An 18,419-nucleotide genomic window follows, 5' to 3' on the forward strand; every position below is an offset into this window, starting at 1 on the left:
ATGGTGCTAGGATCACATAGCTTCCACACGTGCAGTGGACGGCACCGGAGCTCAGAGGAAGCGAACCCCAGACCACTGATTTCACAAGGACCAGAGATGGGTTCTCCGATCTGCTCCTGGGCTCAAAAATAGTTTTACACTTTTAGTGCACACTGAATAAAGTTGGCTCTTCAAGGGAACTTTTCATAAAGAAAGTGATTCTGTGTAGAACCATTAACGCTCAAAGAACCCTTCGATTAAAGGGTTCTTCAAATTGCTGGTGAATGTGCTGTAGATGGGTCAATCATATTTTATTATACAGTGCTCAGTTAGAGTATAAAACTCTAATTAACTGCTATTTAATAACATATCAAACAGCTCATCATGCATTTTCTACAGTGGCCGACAAGACCCTGTTCACAGTACGATTAAAAACAGTTTGCAGTCTCATAAATGTGCCGCCAGCATAATAAACACTCATCAAAATGACGTACACCTGAACTATATTTCACAAACATGCTGCAAATGCAGAAAACACTTTCATCAACGTTTTGCAAATAAAGAAAAAATGCATGCAACTTCAGAAATGCTGCAAAGTCAGTCACAATATAACAGAAATGTTTCTGGAAGAGTCAAATGGCTCAAACGGGACAATGACATCCCAAATTCAGGGTTAACCTGGCTGGCTGGGTTACTGTTTGATGTGTCACAGCTGTTCTGTGGTAGTTAGTCTGGTATTACTAGTTTAACATCTACAGTGTCCCATTATTCTACAGTGATAGTAATAATCTGCTCAAATAAAAATGAACATACTTTTACTGGTATAGGTTTGTGGGAAAACATATTTGTTGTGTTGTGACTGGCTGATCAGCGTTTCTGAAGTTGTATGTGGTTGTGATGGTTGGTTAGTGTAGTGGTTAACACCTCTGCCTTCTATGCTGTAGACTGGGGTTCAGTCCCCCACCTGGGTAACCACCCTACACTATACCAATAAGAGTCCTTGGGCAAGACTCCTAACACCGCCTTCGTCTACCTGTGTAAAATGGTCAAATTGTAAGTCGTTCTGGATAAGAGCGTCAGCCAAATGCCGTAAATGTACTGTGTTTTCAGCGCGATTGTGAAATGTAGTGTTGGTGTCGTCATTCTGATGAAAGTGCTTTCAATTTGCTGTGTCTATGAATTGGCAGCGCGTTTGTAAAATGCAGCGCCCATTTTATCATTTTGATTAAAGTGTTTTCTGGGTTTGCAGCTTGTTTTTTATTTGCAGTTTAACATTTTCTACATAGTAGCAATAACTGTTGTATCTAAAGGCTTGCTGGTGAAATTTGTCCAAGCTACAATTTTTGTGGCTTACAAATGGAACAAGTAAGCACTCAAGTATTCAGATTATACTACACTATAAACAGTAAACTTAGAAAAACTGAATATGCTTCTTAACATTTTATTAATTTGCTGTGATTGGCATGAATTAACAACGATTGAAGCAAAGAGCTTTCACATTTCGCTGTTGTAGGAAGAAACCTTGTATCTCCAAAATGACAACTTTACAGGAGAAGTCGATATTTAATGTCGATAGAACCGATTTTTCCAAGTCATTCATCAGGGAATTTACACAAAATGTAAAGAGCAACAGGCATTTTTAAATTAAAATTAAAGACCTAAAAAAAATACAAAAAACGAGATACAAGGTTTGTCCCAAGAGCAGTAATTTACTCCATATAGGATTTGTTTCTGAAGGAAACTACAGACATTATACTGAAACTGTCAGCAAACAGCTGTGAGGGAGCGAAGTGATGTGGCCGTGAAGAGGCCTTTATGATAACAGGAGAAACATAAATCAACTCTGAGTATTGAAGGCTACGTCCAGTTGCTCAGATTTCTTTGAAGCCTTCCTCTGAAGTGCATGTGTCTCTCATTAAGACTTATTTCACTGTAGACACCATCTGGGCGGATTATCATCACACTCTCATTTACACTTGAAAGGAACTATACTTCCCTCAAAATCCCCGAACTACCTGGAAGACAAGCTGTTTAACCGCTGCAGCATTGTAGGACATGGCCTGAGGCTGTGAACAACACCATGCCTTTCTCACACTGTACAGGCACACTTCTCCTGCATTTTACATAATCCCTCATTACACTTCAGCCCATTCACCTCACCTCTGCCTTATTATCCTGCTCATATGATCCTTTTGCTTCCTCATTATGAGACTCTTACAGTGTCGTAATCATGCGGCTCTCTGCCCTGTGCCCTCTTTATGTCTAGAAGCAACGGTGACATACACGCCTGACTATAAGAAGACGCCTCCCCCTGTGCCACCCCGCAGTACCACCAAGCCCATCATCTCAGTAACGGCTCAGAGCAGCACGGAGTCCACGCAGGATGCTTATCATGAGGGACGCCTGCCCCGCGGCGGCCTTTGGACCACGGACAGCCTGGGCAGGGCCATCTTCACATCCACCGACAGCCTGGACAGCGCCAAGGCCGTCACACTGGCCATGGAGACCAAGCGGCTCACGGGCAGCCACACCTCGGTGCAGACCTGTGACAAGGCCATCCTGGTGTCCAAAGCGGAGGAATACCTCAAGACCCCGCGCTCCTCCATTGGAATTCAGGTAACCTCATTTCACCTCCCGTTTATTTATAACCCAGCTGCTCGCTCGCCCACTCCCGCACAAGAGCCTGGAGCAACCAGGAGCATACAAATAGAGAGTGAGTCACCCGCCAAGCCAGTGTATTGTGGGAGTCATAAATCGGGATCGGAGTCGTGATGCAGTGGAGCCGAGGACGGGCTACCGGAATGACCCGCGCCGAGCCTGAACTATAAGGATTAATGATGCTAATGTGCTATAGACGTCCACTCCCCTTGAGGCCACACCAGCTGCTCCACTGCCTGCAACACCAACACAGCTCACATTTATCAGAATGACTAACAAAGTCGTTAGTGGGGAATGTTAGCGCAGGGGGCACTATCAGCACAGATTTGCAATAGATTAGCAATATGATGGTCGATTTATGGCTTTTTTCTTTCTTAGGTGTTGTAAAAACACTCAGTGTATCTCCTCTCTGTGTACTGTGTGCATGATTAAATCATCTCGTAACACCGGATGCAAATGAAGTAATGTGACCAAGAACCTCTGTTTGTTCTGCACAGATCCAGCAGGGGTGACCGCAACATTAATCTGCTCCATCCTCCCCCTTCGGACTCGTCCCTCTCATCATTGCCATTCACATGTTCATCTCTTATTGGTAGGGTTTCTTTAAAAGCAGTAAAGGTTTCTGGCACTGAACACATGTTTGTGTAAGGTTAATGTTATTCTGCTGAATTGGCCATGATTAATTGAAATTTTAAATTAGAAAACATCCTGATTATCGTCCACAAGGAGGAGCTATTAGCACTCAAGACACTTTTGTATCAGTCATTGAAAGAGAGGAAACCCACACCAGCAGGATCTCTTATGCATGTATGTGTGTAGTCACAAATCTCAGTAATGTATATGAGGACAAAGGCCTGAAACTGTCCTAAATATGATCTATGTAAGCTGGCACTACACTTTAAATGGAAACAGTGCTTTGAATAGCTGGTTTATCTGAAACAGGGACTCAAAACATTTGTAAGTGTTTTCAACGCAGATGAATTGAAACAGTAACTCAAGGTGTATATATGAAAGTGGTCTTTTCAAAATGTCTTTTCAGCAAATGAGGCTTTGTTGTGGCACACTGTCTCAAACATACTTTTCAAAAATCCAATTAAGTGTTTGGATTTTTCATTTCTGGCCAAAACTGCATTTTTTTCCCAGCTCCACCCACTTACTAGGTCTCCTCATTCACACGATGCTATCAAGCCGGGAGGGCGAAGGAAAGCAGTAGTAGTTTATTATGCCCATCTGAAATATACACAAAATAAACAAAGGTTACATAATACACAGTGCAGGGAGAGACAAAAAACCCTAATAGGCTTGTATAAAGCCTCCATCTCAATCATTTCAAAATTTCACAATATTGTGGATAATACAAAATAGCGTGTGAAACAGAATAATGGCATAGAATAGACAGCAAATAACCTAAATATCAGCATAACGCAAAACAAAAACATCTAAACGTGTCAGCATATGTGTGTTGGGTATGTGCGTGAGGACGTTCGTGCATATATACATGAAATTAGTAAATACATATGTTTGTGAGGTGTAAATTTATACACCTATATTAACTCCTGAGCAATAGTTATGATATATGTATCATAATAATAAATGAAGCAAATAAAACCTGGATATATAGACAACATCGCAGAGGAAAAACAACTACAGTATGAGTATTACATTTTCTTTTAAGCATCTTTTATAATATTTGATGTTTTTGCCAAATAGGAATGACAATTCCATATCTGAGTACCTCAAAAATGGACTTTTACAAGTAAGAAATTTAGGAAGATGAAGATTGGTGAGTTGAACATGGATGGAATTTGCTGTGAAATTATCCTTAAACTGATATTATTCCTTCACTTGAATGTATCTTATAAATAAAAACACATTTGAAAAAATATATTATTATAATATATAAAATTATAAACATCTGATTAACATCTGAATCTGATTAAGTTGCGATCTTAACAGAAACAATTACGGAGGACCAAAATTTTGTGGAGAGGAAAAAGTGTTTGCCTAGACTCCAACATGAAATAGATGGATGAATTAGACTGTAATAAAGAGTAAGAAGACAATGTGTGTCCAGATGACCAGCCCTCCTCATTATACCAGTCGATTTATGTATTTTTCTAACCCAGTTTAGATGTTCACTCCAACTCAAATTCCCACGAAAGGTAATTCCCAAAGATTTTATAGTAGACACCTGAAGCATTTTCACAGACTCACCTTGGCTGGCTTTGTGCCGAGCAGTGGGGGGAGATGGAGGACTGTGCTACCCACCCATTCAGAACGAGGCCAATTTTTGCCATTTTAGACTCTCGGCCATGAAGGGTTGCCATGAAGGCATCGGCAGGAATTGAACTTGTCATCTTCCAGTGATGGAGCCAGTGCTTAGAAAGAGAACTGGGCATGTCTCAGATGTCATAATTCTACAGTTAAATCATGAATATCTGGAGTTTTTCCTCATTTGGAGCATTTTAACACAGAACCTTCTGTTAACTGGCAGGAAGACCGTTGGGTGTGTGAAGGATGATAAGTATGAGCAGTGCAGTGTGTGTGGAGAACGGTGTGTGTGTGTTAAGGTTTGTGCCTGAAGCAGCTGCAGCCGTTCTCTCAGGATCAGTGAGTTTTAGCACACCTCCAGCCGCACATCCATCACCCATGCCTTCCCCACCCTGACCTCCATACGCAAGCGGCTCTTGTGGCGCCGGGGGGAGCTGTCGTCTGCTGACAGGCTGAACCAGTTCAAGCGGTTGTTTACCTTTGTTGAATATATTTCTCCCCTTTCCAGGTGGAAGCAGCCACAGACTCAGAGCCAGAGAGCAGAGGTCTGCCGCAGTATCAGTCGGTGGGGATCCAAGTAGAAGACGAGAAACGGTAAGTGCTGCGTCGGGTGCCCAAGACCATTATTATTAATACTTGGTTGTAAATTTCTTTTTATTAATTCCTCTCACAGTGTTAGCTGCCAACTCCCAGTCACTGTCTCCCCTGTCACATTATAGCTACCAGTCTAAGAAAGTGAGGGATAACACAAATCTTCTTCCTTGACCCTGCTTTCAAACGGCTGCTCACACAACATACAGAACTATCAGTCCAAATGGCCAATAAATACACATTTTTCAGCATCATGTAAAAAAGGAAACATATTTAACAGAAGCCTCAACAACTGAATGAAATATGAGTGCTTTCAATGCTTAGTGTGCCACTCTCGACGTTTATTACAGCTTCCATTCTTTTCTCAAAGGAATCTGTAGACACACCTCCAGAGTTCAGTCTTAGAAGCTGGCTGATCATTTTCTGAACACATTCCGTGATGTTGAAGTCTGGACTCTGGGGTGGTCAGTCCATCATTCAGCTTCTTTGTTAGAAGTGTCTCCTTTTCTCAGTGAGGGCTTACTGAACAGCTACACATCCTTTCAGACCCACAGCGCTGAGTGGTCTTCTCACAGTGGAAGGATGGACAGAAAGTGGATGTTTTCAGATCTGAAGCAGGTTGATCTTCTCCTCTCTCTCAGAGATGGAAGCTTTAAGTGCTGTTTATCTGATAGGTGTCGACCAGGTCTTCCAGGTGGTTGTTAGGAGTCCTGTTTCTCTGTAGCTTTTACACTCCAAATTTGGAAATTTAAGTTTATTCTTTTTTTTTCTTTGATTTTCATTTTCCTTATGTGAGTGGAGATTTTATCTTCTCAGAAGTATCTCCTGAAATATGATTGAGTTGTACTTAGTGGCTGTCAGTTGTGCTGACAGAGAGACTCTTCAGCTCGACCTGCATTTAGAGTCAGTGTTTCTTTAATTGGCGTAGATATTTCGCTTAGTTGTGCAATGTGAGTGTTTGATCAACTGATAAAAATAAAAACAATGTTTCAAAAGAAATTTTGATTTCTTCTTTCTTTGCTTGAATTGAAGCAATTATCCGGGTAGTATTATGGGCTGCTGAATATAAAGAGGTTATTCAGCTTATTGAGGCATATTTTGGAAAATGAATGTGGAGTAAATACTGGTGCTCAGTCAAAATCAACCAAGCATGCAATCGGCAGTGGGATCGTTTGATATTCTGCTTGATCTGTTGCAGTTTTAGGTAAATAAAGTGAGGCAGATGAGAGCACTCACACTGTATTTGACTTCTGCTGCTACACCCAAGCCAAAACACTGCAGAATAATAATTATACATGAGTCTGTGCTGACGGTCAGCAGACTTTTGGTTTAAGAATTTAAAGTGACTTTGGCTAATAAGACCTGGAATTGTGCTTTTGTGTCTCATGTGTTCATGTAGACACACGATGTGGCCCACAAAAACAAATAAACCCAATAAAATCACCCAGTTTGGCGGTAAAGAATATGGAATCGGCCATAAGTTTGTGAGTTTTGCGTCTGTAGCAGAGGTGGATAGTTCAGGTCCAGAAGTTAAAAATTCTCCCCAGGGTTTTGTTTCAACTGCCTGGATGCTTCTTCTGCTGACTTGAGCTAAGGAAAGAAAGTAGGTGGCTAGAGCAAAATCCTGGGCAGGACTTTTAATATCAGGACCTGAACTACTCACCTGTGATCTCTAGTGTTCAATGTTGTTGCAGGATGTTAAGAACATCTTAGAATGTGCCAGTGTTTTATAATATCATGTTTTATAGTGTTATTATTAATATTATCATTGATGATCATGTTTCATTCATGTATATGGGTAGTGTTAGTCACCCAGTTGTGTCTACTGTGGTTTTAATATATTATCAGTATCTTGTCACAAACTCCCTTTGTGTGTGTTTTCAGGCATGGCCGCTTCAAGCGCTCCAACAGTGTGACGACAGCAGTGCAGGCAGACATGGAGTTGGAGGGCTTCCCTTCGATGGAGGATAAAAGTCTGCAGTTTGGGGGTTTCCAGCGGCACTCTGAGCCCAGCACCCCCACGCAGTATGGCGCTGTCCGCACCGTGCGCACGCAGGGTCTCTTCAGCTACCGCGAGGACTACCGGCCCAGTGGGCCACCCAGCCCTCAGCCTGAACCCTGGCTGGTGGAGCCCTCACTGGAGGAGGCCGAGACGGGCCGCGTGTCACCGCTGCGCCGTGACGGCAGCTGGTACATGCAGCTTCTCCACAACGAGACCAAACGCATGGAGGGCTGGTGCAAGGAGATGGAGCGCGAGGCTGAGGAGCACGACCTGTCTGAGGAGAGTGAGTGTTCTGAGGGGTCATCAGATCAGGCATCGCATGCACACAATCGCCATGTACTGCCCCCTAGAAGTCCTGAGCCATATTTACAGCGTTTCTATGCTATGTAATCTGTAGGTAGGGAAGGTTCCCTGAAGTGCACTATTTGTCCAAAGGTTTGTAGAGACCTGTTCGTCTTTGCTGCAGTAACAGTCTCTACTCTTCTGGGACATCTTTACACTAGATGTTGGAACATTGCTGTGAGGAGCTGATTGAACATTAGTGAAGTCAGGTACTGATGTTGGATGATCAGTTCTGGTCACTCCAGCTCATCCCAAAGCTTTTGGATGGAACTCCATCCCTCCAGAGTTTAGTCATTAAGTTTTCATGGATTTGCATTAAATAAAGAGGAGAGTGAGTGTTTAGAGACACTCGCAGGCACACACACACACACACACACACACACACACACACACACGCACACACGCACACTGCACTTCAAAGAGCCAGAGAACAACAAGCACAATTGAGAGTATCAGTAAAATGAAATTAGTAAAACAGTTATAAATGTCCGCTGACGTTCTTTTCCCTTGTCTATTTGTCATTGTATCTTCAGTTTTAGGAAAGATCCGGAGTGCTGTGGGCAGTGCACAACTTCTCATGTCCCAGAAATTCCAGCAGTTCTATTGGCTGTGTCAGCAAAATCTGGTAAGTCCACTCTTATATAATGCTGTGATAATAAAACTATTTAATTTAGCAGTTTTTCTTTGACTTTTCTAGTCAAATGTCACATTACTGAGAAATGATTTTAGTGCAGTGCTATCTGGGGAGAATTAATGCAGCTAATAACATGAAAGTGAGAGCCGTGAAATGACAGGCGTTAAGGGAATACTTCACCCAGAAATGCTAATGTGGACAAAAGACACCTACCAGTTTTCATCCCATCAGCGATGCTGGAATTTTCACTTCTAATGTGGAATTTTCTTTATTGCGTTATACAGAAATATTTGGACGGTGACACAAGTTTTGGTATTTTAGCTGTTTACCAAAACATATTCAAAATACAGTTGTATAATCAACATGAGCTTAAAGTGCAGACTCTCTGCTTTAATTTGAGGGTATTCACATCCCAATTGGAGGAACAGGCTCAGAATTACAGCTCTTTAATATGTAACTGCCTCTTTTTCAAGGGTCCAAAGGTAATTATCTCAAAAGCTATTTCATGGGCTGCATGGGCTGTTCCCTCATTAATCCATCATCAATTAGACAAGTAAAAGGTCTGGAGTTGATTCCAGGTGTGGCATCTGCATTTGGAAGTTGTTGCTGTGAACCCACAACATGTGGTCAAAGGAGCTCTCAGTGGAAGTGAAGCAGACCGTCATTAGGCTGAAAAAAAAGAAATCCATCAGAGAGATGGCAGAAATGTTAGGAGTGGCCAAATCAACAGTTTGGTACATTCTGGGGAAAAGGGAGCGCACTGGTGACCTTGGGAACTCAAAAAGGCCTGGACGTCCACAGAAGACAACAGTGGGTGATGATTGCAGAATCCATGGTGAAGAAAAACCCCTTCACAACATCCACCCAAGCTAAGAAAACTCTCCAGGGAGCAGGTCTATCATAAAGAGAAGACTTCATGAGAGCAGATACAGAGGGTTCACCACAAGGTTCAAACCGCTAATCAGCCTCACAAATAGAAAGGCCAGATTAGAAACGTCTAAAGAAGCCTGGCACTTCTGGAACAGCATTCTTTGGACAGATGTAACAAGATCAACCTGTACCAGAATGATGGGAAGAAGAAAGTATGGAGAAGGCTTGGAACGGCTCATGATCCAAAGCACACCACATCGTCTGTAATGCATGGTGGAGGCAATGTGATGGCATGGGCATACACGACTTCCAATGGTCACTAGCGTTTACTGATGATGTGACAGAAGACAGAAGCAGCCGGATGAATTCTGACGTGTACAGGGATAAACTTTCTGCTCAGATTCAACCAAATGCAGCAAGGTTGATTGGACGTCGCTTCACAGTGCAGATGGACAATGACCCAAAACTTACTGTGAAACAACCCAAGAGTTTTTTAAGGCAAAGCAGTGGAATATTCTGCAGTGGCTGAGCCAATCACCAGATCTCGACCCGCTCGACCATGCACTTCACTTGCTTAAGACAAAACTCAAGGCAGAAAGACCCACAAACAAGCAACAACTGCAGACAGCTGCAGTAAAGGCCTGGCAAAGCATCACAAAGGAGGAAACCCAGCGTTTGGTGATGTCCATGGGTTCCAGACTTCAGGCAGTCAGTGCCTGCAAATGATTCTCAACAAAGTATTAAAAATGAACATTTTATATATGGTAAAGTTCATTTGTCCAATTACTTTTGAGCCCCTGAAATGAGGAGGCTTTGTAGAAAAATGGTTTCAATAGGATATTTTGGTGAAACCCCTTGAATTAAACCTAAACGTCTAAACTTCAATTGCATCTCAGTTGTTTCATTTCAAATTCAATGTGGTGATATGCAGAGCCCAAATCATCAAAATTGTGTCACTGTCCAAATATTTCTGGGCCTGACTGTATAACAGAACATGTACTATTTTGTATTTTAGACATATCAAAATGATAATGTGAAACTAATTGTAACGTGTGATAATGGGAATACATTTATTTTCTCTGATTCAGTGATGCTGATTTATTTGGTGGAAAATATAACACTGCTGTAATTGTACTGAAATACTGAAATAGAGTTGCCTTTGTCTGAATCGTGTGAGAAGTGGTAATAGTGCAGGTAGCTCTGTGAGAAAAAGGATTTCAAAAGTGAAACAAGGTGGTGACCCCTAGTGGTGGCTCGTTTAGTCTAACAGCTTGATGTTATGTTGCAGCGCCACTTATCTAGAAGATGTTTTGCATTTTGTGTGGAAAAAACAGTGAAATAGAAAAGTGACTTTATTTCTAACAAGATTTTTGCAATAATCTGTTTAACAAAGGTATTCAATCCCCGCCCCCCCCCCCAACCCCCACCTGCAGGACCCTAGTGCTATGCCCAGGCCCACCTCTCAGGACCTAGCTGGATTCTGGGACCTTCTACAGCTTTCCATCGATGACGTCACTGCCAAGTTCGATGAGCTGCAGCAGATTAAGAGCAACGATTGGAGGCTGGTGGAGCGTCCAGAGGAGAAGGCAAGTTGCTTGAACTCCATCTAGTGACCTCTAGGAATCCATCTCTGCTACTTTCTTCTCTTTTATGATTTCAGATCAGTAAAGTTTATTGGTAGACGTAACACAGAGTTAATTCTCTGAAAGTAAGAGTTACTTCGAGAACAATTCAGCTAAATTATTGAAAAGAAGGCAACAGCACGCTCGGGTTAATACTCCCTGAGCAGAGAAGCGAGTGGTTTGTTTAATCATGAACTGTGAATAGATTTGCAGTGAAGCAGACAGTGTTACACACAGTGAGTCTACAGTAATTTACAATGCTCAGGATGTACACTCAGGTCCGTAAGTGGCACAGTTTTTGTAATCGTGTCTCTGTACACCACTGTAGTGGATTTGAAATAAAACATGCCATGTAGATTTTTAGCTTTAGTTCAAGGGCTTCAATAAAAATAATGCATCAACTGTTTAGGAATTACAGCCACTGTTACATTTTCAGAGGCTCAAGATAACGAGAACAGTTCTGAGGGAGAATCTTACTTCCCTATCTAAGACCCAACTGGCTAAAAACATGATAGCCAGCTATATTGACCACAATTTGTGCAAATCCATGCTGTAGGTATCACTCTGTAAATACATTATATGGACAAAAGTACTGGGACACCTACACATTATTCCTACAGGAGCTTTATTCACATCTCATTATAAATCCATAGCAGTTCTTATGGAGTTGGTCCCTCTTTCCAGCTAGAAGAGTTTTCACTCTTCTCGGAAGCTTTCTACAAGATTTTGGAGTTTGTCTGTGGAAATGTTTTTCCCATTCATCCAGAAGAGCATTTGTGAGGTCAGACGCTGATGTTGGACAAGAGGGCCTGGCTCACAGTCATGTTCCAGTTCATCCCAAAAGTGTTCAATGGGGTTGAGGTCAGGGTTCTGTGAGGGCCAGTCATGTTCCTCAACATCAGACTTACCAAGCCGTGCCTTTAGGGACCGTGCTTTGTGCACTGGGGCTCAGTCATGCTGGAACAGAAAAGGACCTTTCCTAAATTGTTCCCACAAAGTTGAAAGCATACAATTGTCCAAAATGTCTTGTTCTGGTGAAGCATTAAGGTTTCCCTTGACTGGAACTATTGGGTCTAGGCCTGCCCCTGAAAAACAACTCCATATCATTATCCCTCCTCCACCAAACTTTACAGTTGGCACAATGCATTCAGGCAGGTAATGTTCTCCTGGCATTCAGTCCAGTGGTGGCAGCTTTATGACTCCAACTAACACTTGGCATTGTGCTTGGTGATATAAGGCTTGCATGCAGCAGCAAACCCTTGAAAACCCATGCCATGAAGCTCCCTGTGCAGTATTTGCTGGTGTTAATACCAGAGGAGGTTTAAACTCAGCAGTAATTGAGACAGCAGAGTGTTGGCGACCTTCATGCACTGTGTGCCTCAGCCCTTGGCGACTCTAACTTTACATGGCCTGACACTTCATGGCTGAGTTGCTATGGTTCCTAAACACTTCCACTTTTAATAATACCACTCACGGCTGATCGTAGAATGTCTAGGAGGGAAGAAATTTCGCAAACTGACTTGTGGCAATAGTGGTATCTGATTACAGCACCACGCCCAAATTCACTGAACTCTTTAGAACGATCATTCCTTCTCAAATGTTTGTAAAGACAGACCAGGTGCTTGATTGTATACACCTGCGGCAGTGGCGCTGAATGAAACATGTGAATTCAACGATTTAAGTGGCCCGATACTTTTGTCTATATAGTGTATATACTGATAGAGACTGTGTATTATAAATATTAAATAAGGCCGTTTATTTTTTATGTTTATTTTGTTATTATGTTTGTTTATTTTGCTTGATCTACAATCATGTCACAACATCAGCAGTTGACCAACTGACATTACGTTGAGTTTAGTAAATCTCTGGTAGCACAGCTGAGGCGGTGGTGGGTTACAGCAGCAGTACTTCCCACAATTCAAGCCCTGCTGTCCCAAAATTTAGTAAATTTGGAGACACAATGGCACAAATAAATAATGAAGAATAAATGTAAAATACTGTTGATGGTTTGAACTTGCAACGCACATTTATTTTGGGGAGTCCAAACAGCAGAACTGAGAGAGAGAGAGAGGGAGACAGATAGATGGACAGACAGAGAGACAGACAGATGGACAGACAGACAGACACTTTACTGATCCTGATGGAAATGTAGTGATACATGGAGCACGCCTCTTTCAGACATGAAAATGACAGACACCTCGAATGTATCCTAAATGTTCAATATCAGAATCATTTCAAAGTTTTTTTGGAACAGTTCAAATGCAGAACAAACTCTCAGCTTGGAGTTATAAGGTTCTGTCTGGCAAAACATAAAAAGAAGCAACAATTTTCCAGGAACACAAACAGTTTACTGGTAATTTATTTTAAGATATGAAGTAGGTGTTCTAACAGAGTGTCCACACTATCAGGAAGTTAACTTTAATGCTTTCGATGGCATTTTTATTTTTATTATTCAATTTATTATTTTTATTATTTATTTATTTTTATGACATTTCTTGTTTTAGGACAAATCATCTTTTTCTTATCCAGAACAGCATTGATCCATAGATTAAATATAAAGGTCAGTGCTAGATATTTTGTCCAGTGCAGAGGTCAATTTGAGGTACCATTAGTTTTCTTTAGTTCAGACAGAAACCAGCTACTTTAATAAACTGCCCCCCTAAGTCAGTGTAGCAGGTCAGTCTAAAGGCTGTGTGTGGTTTTGCTTTATACCACAACTCTAATTGAAATGTCTTATTTCGGGAGAAAGAAGAAAAAGAAAAGATGGATGAATGAATAAAATGAATGTTTATGTTGTGATTAAGACCCCATCAATTCAAACACTTACTATGTAATTACTTTTAAGGCTTAAAATGTATTTAAGCTTGACTTTGAAAATAGAACTTTTTTGTTTTCTAGATAAAATGTCCAAAAATGCACACAGCTTAAAAACACCTCACGTGACGTCAAGATGTTGTTGCAGAATAGACTCATTATTATAATATAGACATAATAGACATAATTCAGTTATGGCTAAAACTGGCTGAGCGATGCTCCTGTTTATATAACTGACAGTAGAACGACCATCAAATTAATAAATGACAAATTCCACCGCCTGACTGCAACTGCTTGTTCTCTGCATCAAAATCGCTACCCTCTGGCATCCACCCCAAAACAGATGTGTGTCACGTTTATCCATCCAGAACAACAGATATCACAGTTATTAGTCTCTATTTTTTATTTAGTATTTTCTCACCTCTCCTGAAAATTCCTGGCTGCATCACTAAAGTACAAACACAGAAATGCAGCGATATGCGAATGTCCAGTGCCTGCTGCCCAATACATTAACATTTATAAAATATAGAACTAACTGGACTTTCCGTCTGCCTGGATCAGCATCACAGATAAATATAACATGTATTTCTTCTTTGTATTTATAGTTACAAATGCAATAAAATGAGTGAAAAAGCAGCACATTTTATTTTTATTTTAGTACAGTAGCCCAGCATTACCTGACCATACTGAGAACAGTAAACATAACCGAATATCAATTTGAAATATGATTGAAATTGAAGCATCTGTTTGATGTTGATGGTTTTTTTGTCCAAGCAGACTGGCACTGATATGATTCCGAGGTCATCATGCATTCCGAATGTTTTTATGATAATACACGATTTTTTTTTATTCCTTCCTGAAGGCTCTCTCAGTTCTCTCTCTCTCTCACTGTGGCTTATTCCTTCAGGAGAGGAAGTGGCCTCCTCCCATGCCAAAGAGGCCCCCTAAAGGTCGTGGGGCGATGATGCGCGAGCGCTCTCTGGACCTGCAGGACCGGCAGAGGCAGGAGGCCCGCCGCAGGCTGATGGCCGCCAAGCGGGCTGCATCCTTCCGCCAGAGCTCAGCCACGGAGCGTGCAGACAGTATAGAGATCTACATCCCCGAGGCCCAGACACGACTATGAAACCCACACTCGTCCATCCAGCCGCGCCATCCTCTCACCTGTGTGTGCTGCTACTACAGAAACCATTCACACAGTCCTGCCCGCTCTGTTCACTCATCTTTAAACGCTTTCTTCTGCTCTCTCAATGCGCATACGGCTAGCAACCCCTCATTGCGACCTCCGCCGCGGCCTCGAAGGCGGCCCCCTCCTTGATTGAGATTTTGTTGACCTTCGTGGAGGAAAAAAGACAGATGGAAGTGGGCCATAGTGGACTGTGCATGACGTGACTAGAACACATTCAGGGTGAGTCACAAAGAGCAGCTATTTAGCTCATCTGCAGTATGTGGCCACAGATAAAGCTTCTCTCGGGAGGTAACCTCTACCGTCTCGGAGGTCGTACCTGCACTGGCGAAATCCTAACAAGGCACCCGGTTGAAAACGGAAATGACATTTGAGTTGAGTTTAGTGAGGTAAACCTTTACACGAATCGTCTCAATTTGAAAAGATACACGATCCTTTTACAAACCCTAGACTCTACCTGCTAGATAGAAAAGAGAATATATTGATATTTTATATTATATTATATTATACAATGCATTTTTGCACCTCAAATGATTCCTGTTTGTATTTCCAAGGGAAATGTTGATGTTGACACACACATGATAATGTTGCAGTTGAATTGCAAAGAGCGCTACTGAGATTGCTTCTAAAGCCCACACCGGTTTACCCCCCCACCCCATTTCGAAAAGGAGCCTCTTATAGTCACGCCGAACCAACTTCATACTCGTCGACTCATTCAGCGACAAAACCAGAAGAGATATTTTTGTTTTGTTTTAGCTTACATCGTATACAATGCTAATCAGCGTTTGGCACACCAATCTTCCTCAAGGTCTTACCACTTCTAATGTAGTCTGGGACATGCAGGTGCAAAAGACACTTTAATAGTATTCAATTACTGTATATGGTGCTGCTTTATACTCTTAAATAAAGTCCCTCACCCAGCCCTTATGTGCACAACACCATAATCCATCTATGGGGTTTTTAATAGAGATGTTCGTTAACATGCATCTCTAATTACGGGCTTTGGCTTGTAGGAGGGAGAGGTCTTTGTTTAAAAATGGAAAAATGAGTCTTTTGTATATCATACTTTTATTCTGGTGCAAAGTGAGTTCAACCACGTGAAACTATGTGCCAAGCCCCCCGTCGCCTTTAAGAAAAAGAAATCAAAGGAAAGAAACGTGTGCATAAAAGACTGAATGAACATGACTTAACGATATCTAGATGTGACTGAACACAGAACAGTATATCCTGATGTTCTTCAATGCTGTTGCCCGGTTCACACGCACACAAGGATGAAGATGGAAACAAATGGCTGTTTTTTGGGTTTTTTTGGGTTTTTTTTTATTTGCAGTTTCTCGGTTCAAGCTGTCGTTCACCAGGCACCTGTTTTGACCCTCGTCTGTTTTAAAGAGCAATGAAGTTCATGTCCCTCACAGTTTTTTTTTTTTTTTAACAAAACATGGAACATTTAATTTAATGTTAATTTAACTGATTTAGTCAAACATTTTTTCCATGTTGTGACAGCTGTGCTGTGACCAAAACTAGTGCATCTGGTAAAAGACAGCATGACACTGATAAGGAAAAAAAAGATTTTATTCTCTAGGTGCAAAGAAACAATGCAATCTAAACACAAAGACTCCATTTACAATATAATAGAGATATTTATGGTATTTGTTATGGCTTTTTAGGAACCTTGTCTGATTTACTTTAAATTTGCTCTCATGCTGTTTTCAGATTTGGGCCAAATTCTTTTCGATGCTATAGTTTCAACTACATGTAAAATCGGTTCGTTTGTTGTTTTTAGAGTTTTATATTAGTAGATGCAGAATACAGGGTAGAAATCTCGCTAGAATGAATATTCACCCCATTTTTCTTTTCTTTCACATAGTCAGTGGAGGAGGTTAAGCCTTGAGCTTATCCGACTCCCCAAAGCCCATCTTTCATGAAATTCCCATTTTAAAGTCCTACATTAACTGCTATAATGCCAAGTTATCATCTTTTCAGTGACTATGTTCCATGTGAAGTACCTTGCCCCTAATACACACTGATATGGCTGAGCTGTCTGTTTGTAGTCCCTCAGTATTAAACTGCATACAATAAATAGTGTCCAGTTTATCTCAGCAGCTGCTTACATACATACACAATAGCAGCGCCCGTGAGAACCAAACTGGCACTCCTTAACCTGGCAGCCTTAAAGTCATCTTTAGCAAAAACGTGTGAATGTACTGCCTCTGCTGCAAAAAAATCAAGTTTTATTGTTCTCTTCTACTAGTAACATCTAGAAAACAAACAACAACACAGTTCTGCTGCTGCTATGGAAAGCTTGTACCTGAAACATCCACTCAAATATCAGATAACTATCAGCAGTTTGGTTGATGCATAATATGCACTGCTCAGTTGTGCAAATACTGTTTTCTATGTATTGTTTTTCCTTTTGCCGCGATTCTACAAAGGCCTTTAGTTTAACAACAGTGAAACAATCTTTGCGAAGAAATTTTCTCTTCATAAGAAATCCTCTCTCTGCACACTAGAGGGGTTTATGTTACACTTATGCGGTGTAATTCATCAAAATGTGACACGATTTCTCTTTTTATTTTTTCGCTCTGGACTCTGTATTTGCAATGAAACAGTGGCTCGGGGGTTAAAGTGTAGAATATCAGCTTTAATTGTAGGGTGTTTGTGTCTGCAGTGGGTGAACTATACAGGATTCATACTACTCTACCTACTATTCATGCTATACATATTGCATACATGGTGCCTCTTAAAAGTAAGTGTTAATGACCGTAAAGCAGGTCATCACACAGCTGAAAAATTGGAGTAAATTCACAGTAACGTTTAATGTAACTGGGATGTTCTCCCATTGTAGGTATAGATAGCTTTAAGGCTGATATTCTACACTTCAAATCCTTTTATGTTCATTTCAAAACCAGTGTGGTGTTTTTCAGTCCAGAGCCCAAACAACACAAATTAGGTTACTGTCTAGTTTACGCCCTGCGATGGACTGGCGACCCGTCCAGGGTGTATCCTGCCTTCCGCGCAGTGACAGCTGGGCTAGGCTCCAGCACCCCCCATGACCCAGAAGGAGAAGCGGCTTAGAAGGTGTGTGTGTGTGTGTGCGTGTGTGTGTGTGTGTGTGTGTGTGTGTGTGTGTGTGTGTAGTTTACAGACTGAACTGCATATGTGAGGTGAGTGTTGTCAAAGTGAAAAGGTTGTAATGTGTGTGTGTGTGTGTGTGTGTGTGTGTGTGTGTGTGTGTGTGTATATATATATATATATATATATATATATATATATATATATATATATAATGATAATAGTAATATTAGTAATAGTTAACAAAAGGTGCAGATAACGCTCCCCTGATCATGCCCTGGAGAGGAATTTCATTAAAAGATTCCTTTTGTTTCTTCCTCCTTCAGACACAAGAGTTCTCAAAGCTAGAAACTCTGAAGCCGGAATGTCTCCGAGAACATC

At 41.3% G+C, this 18,419-nt stretch overlaps 1 protein-coding gene across 5 annotated transcripts in view; it reads left to right on the top strand.

Moving 5' to 3' along the window:
• Positions 1-18,174, top strand: part of LOC108426288 (disks large-associated protein 2) — a 202,519-nt gene extending 184,345 nt beyond the window's left edge. For all 5 annotated transcript variants that reach the window (XM_017695650.2, XM_037538097.1, XM_037538098.1 and 2 more), the window contains 6 exons: positions 2,246-2,595; positions 5,417-5,502; positions 7,384-7,784; positions 8,377-8,468; positions 10,781-10,933; positions 14,691-18,174. In XM_017695650.2, the coding sequence (XP_017551139.1) occupies positions 2,246-2,595; positions 5,417-5,502; positions 7,384-7,784; positions 8,377-8,468; positions 10,781-10,933; positions 14,691-14,906 (1,298 nt within the window). In that variant the 3' untranslated portion in view covers positions 14,907-18,174. The remainder of the gene's footprint in view (positions 1-2,245; positions 2,596-5,416; positions 5,503-7,383; positions 7,785-8,376; positions 8,469-10,780; positions 10,934-14,690) is intronic.
• Positions 18,175-18,419: the final 245 nt, after the last annotated feature.

Source organism: Pygocentrus nattereri, chromosome 4 (genome assembly GCF_015220715.1).
Source record: "Pygocentrus nattereri isolate fPygNat1 chromosome 4, fPygNat1.pri, whole genome shotgun sequence".
Lineage (NCBI taxonomy): Eukaryota > Metazoa > Chordata > Actinopteri > Characiformes > Serrasalmidae > Pygocentrus > Pygocentrus nattereri.